At 33.3% G+C, this 3594-nt stretch overlaps 1 protein-coding gene across 1 annotated transcript; it reads left to right on the top strand.

The window, feature by feature from the left end:
- The first annotated feature begins 211 nt into the window (after positions 1–211).
- On the top strand, positions 212–2857 carry LOC110428950 (telomere repeat-binding factor 4-like). Its single transcript, XM_021444871.2, has 4 exons — positions 212–470; positions 1137–1220; positions 2343–2601; positions 2694–2857. Exons 1-4 carry the CDS (start codon positions 396–398, stop codon positions 2723–2725), a joined length of 450 nt encoding a protein of 149 aa, XP_021300546.1. The 5' UTR covers positions 212–395; the 3' UTR covers positions 2726–2857.
- Positions 2858–3594: the final 737 nt, after the last annotated feature.

Genomic DNA, 3594 nt, shown 5'->3' with positions numbered 1-3594 from the left:
CCTAACAAATTAACAACCTTTATAATGCTTCGTAACAAATAACAATGCTATACATTAATTCTCCCCCAAACTCTTAATTGATGTATAGGTAGTTAATTTGAGAAGTTTGCCGTGATTATGGTAGTGAATTTCGTGGAGTTTTAGTTAATTTATCATATTTAGTTACTATATAGTTGCATGAAGTTATCAAGGAGAAACGAATTTTTTTTTCCTCTTGATATGAAATGAAGGGGTCAAGCCTGCTGCTTCTTAAAGATGTTTTGATGGTATACTAAATTTCGAATTTTAGTTTTCTGCTCTATGGCTGATAATTGTTTCTTCTCAATTTCTTTGTGATAAGCATTTGTGTACTGTGCTGTTTGACATTATTACATAATTGTAGCCGGTACAACGAAATGATTATCGAAGCTTTGTCAGCGTTGAAAGAGCCAAACGGATCAGATAACAGAGCAATTATCAGCTACATTGAGGTACCATGTAATTTTCATTTTTTCATCATTTCATGAACATTAATTTATTTTCCATGGAGAAAGGTACCTGTTTGGTTAGGAAAAGAACAGTTTGATTATCTCAAAAGTCTATGTGGACTTGTGTATGTCGAAGACTTATTTGCTGCTACTTTGTGTATATGTCTAGATTGATTTTGAGATATTGTCTCTAATCATCCTCGAGGTAAAAATGGCTGTTAAAAAATCCATACATCTCATTATTGATGCTAAGACTGAATTTGAGGAACAGTTGGATCTTAGGAAACCATGCATGTGGATTTCTGTTATGCTAGACAAGCTTCCCCTCTAAAGCAACTAAGTCAGGGACTCGGGGCCTAAGGTCCTGCTATGCATGTTAGGCTTGCTGCTAAAGGCTTTTCAAACCTGGAATTTTCTCAAGCTAGCTACAGCCTCCATGTAGCTCCTTTTCTTTTCCAAATCTTCATTTAAGGTGCACAGAAATACCAAATGATGGTTGACCATGAATACTAGGATGGTATTCAAAATTCCTGCTTCCTTACTGTTTTGATGTCTCTCTATCTTAATTGTTTGGGTTCTTATTTTCAGCATTGTAACTTAATTTCTCACTGGTTGTTTGCTTACATTATCAAAATCATGAGTATGTTCTTTCCTTAATAAATTATGCAGCAAAGGCAAGAGGTGCCTCAAAGCTTTAGGAAGCAGTTATGTTCAAGGTTGAAAAGGCTGGTTGCAGTAGAAAAACTAGAAAAGGTGAATGATTCTATCCTTCTTTTTACCCATGGCCATCTACTAGTTTTTGAAATGTTTAGTTTCAAGTTATTTAGATTACTATCAATATAATAATCGTTCATAATATAGGATTGCTGTAGATCCTATTTATAGGAGATAAATTAGGGAGATGACTTTGGGCTTCTTTGGTGCACAATGGTCCTGCACTTCTAGTTAGGGATCAAAATGGTCTGTTGATATGAGTTGTGAAGAAGAGTCTTCATGAACTTTTATCTGTTTTCATATGTCTTCATTGGAATAAAAGGAAAAATATAATTGGAGTCAAATTGCTGATAAAACTTCTTTTATAACAGAAAAACACATATCCTCCATCAATGTGATTTTCCGATTAGTGTTACCAGCAATTGACATCGTTCGAGGATATCAGCTTCTGATAGACTAATGGATGATTAATTTAACAGAGTATGACTAATTAGAACTTTTCTTGAATATCTTTGTTGCCTTGTGATGGCAAAATTTTATATATTGAGAAATTCCAGCCATTTAGATGGTGCAATTACTCATGCCCTCTATTCGACATATCATTCTATGGAGTAACATATAACTTTGGGGAGATGTACAACACTTATAATATTCTTATCATTGAAACTTTTACCAAGATATTTAATTAAAGTTACTTTTCTCAAAAGTTAATAGTTCAAATACCGTAGCGTTTCTTAGACTTTATTACAAATTTTTGTTGCCTTTTTGTGATTTCTGGCCCTCTTAGGCATTTTGCATTCGAAGCTTTACCCATTTCTTGATTTGAGAAGGCCCAAAATTTGTGCATAGAAAATATTAAAAAAATATGTATGCAAATTTGTAGTGATGATCACAAGTCTACCTGATACAATTCTAGCCACTAAGAATATATATTTCTGAGAAAGAAAAATGTTATGAGCCAAGAAAAAATTTATCGTAGTTGTGGCAGTATATACTGCTAAGAAATATACATTTCTGAGAACAAAAAAATGTGGGTGAGCCACGAAAGAATTTATTAAAGCTGTGGAAGTAAATTGTGTTTGCAGATTGTTCTGTTAGGGTAACTTTATAGTAGATCTGAAATATGAAATCTGTTTTGCTTTATTTATCATAATAATGCAGGTGCAGAATCGGTACAAGATAAGAAAAGATGAGACATTTGGGACGAAGACACCTAGCCCAAAACAGAAAGGAATGCGGCTTAAGCATGTAACTTGTGATTCAGTTGAAGAAGCTTCAGTAACTGCTGCCTATTTGATTGCTGAAGCAGAAAATAAGTCCTTTGTTGCAGCTGAAGCAGTTAAAGAGGCAGAAAGAGTCTCAAAAATGGCTGAAGATACAGATTCACTGCTGCAGTTGGCCAAAGAGATTTTTGAAACATGTAATGTATTATTATATTTCAAGCTCATATTTTTGCTTTATTAAGCATTATGTTTCCATTTCTTATAAATTTTGTATGTTTTATTGTTTCAGGTTCTCAAGGTGAAATTATGCTCATGGCATAGGAAATGTGGATTAACAGTAGAGATGACCCCTTGAATTAGAACATGTACATATTGTTGGTAGTGTTTTCTCTTCTTTCTCTTGGGATGTGACTTGACTAATTCATATGAGAGATTACTCCCCAGTTATTTGAATATTGTTGCGTCTTGCTAGTGCAGCAGAAAGTTCAATGTTCTCCATTCCGAATTCTCAAAGTTATCCGTACTTTCTTTTCCAGAGGACCACGCATTGACAGAAAGGAAAAGGAAAAATAAACTTTTGTACTTAAGTTCTAATACGTAAGTACATGTGTAAGACAAATTAATGATTAACGGGTTTTGCATGTGAGGAAGGTGCAAGTTGGGAAGCTAGGGTCAGGCTGGATTTGGTTACTTTGGGTCAATGGAAAATTGGGTCACCTCATCATCATCTTCCTGTTAACTAGGTTTGGATCGTTTTAAGTTAATTTTTAAAATCAAAATAGATTGGTATAGGGATGGATCGCTCAAGTTGAATGAGGCTTTATCAACTTTAAACAAAAATCAAAATAAATTTTTGAAACAAAAATCATCAGAAATCATTTTACATCAAATGCAAACAATTTGACTGAAAAATTCACTGATGATTTTTGATTGATTGATAGTATTTAATATCAAATATAACTCTAAAAGTTAAAAAGTGGCATTTAATTATTTTCTTTAATTTTATCGGTGTGATAGCTAAGCTTCTGTAATCAAATAAAGCTCTATCATATGTAAAAGATTTAATCAATTTCCAGCCAAAACTCAAAACCACCTATAACTTAAGCAAGTCAAACTCAAAGAAATCACTCTTCAAATTGACTTGTTTCATTTTCTTCGTAACATAACCAGAGGGGTATAGAGGCTTTTGT

This window comes from Theobroma umbraticum, unplaced genomic scaffold, assembly GCF_002168275.2.
Source record: "Theobroma umbraticum cultivar Fairchild unplaced genomic scaffold, ASM216827v3 scaffold_5282.0, whole genome shotgun sequence".
NCBI classification, from domain to species: Eukaryota; Viridiplantae; Streptophyta; class Magnoliopsida; order Malvales; family Malvaceae; genus Theobroma; species Theobroma umbraticum.
Note: the sequence above shows the minus strand (reverse complement) of the source record. Positions and strands in the feature narration are given on the sequence as shown.

What these genes read in the sequence shown, in the direction of transcription:
- LOC110428950 (XM_021444871.2), top strand. Translation starts at nt 396, where the DNA reads ATGATTATCGAAGCTTTGTCAGCGTTGAAAGAGCCAAACGGATCAGAT. An exon ending in CAGTAGAAAAACTAGAAAAG is followed by an intron (nt 1,221 to 2,342) that starts GTGAATGATTCT and finishes ATAATAATGCAG; the next exon opens with GTGCAGAATCGGTACAAGAT. An exon ending in CAAAGAGATTTTTGAAACAT is followed by an intron (nt 2,602 to 2,693) that starts GTAATGTATTAT and finishes TTATTGTTTCAG; the next exon opens with GTTCTCAAGGTGAAATTATG.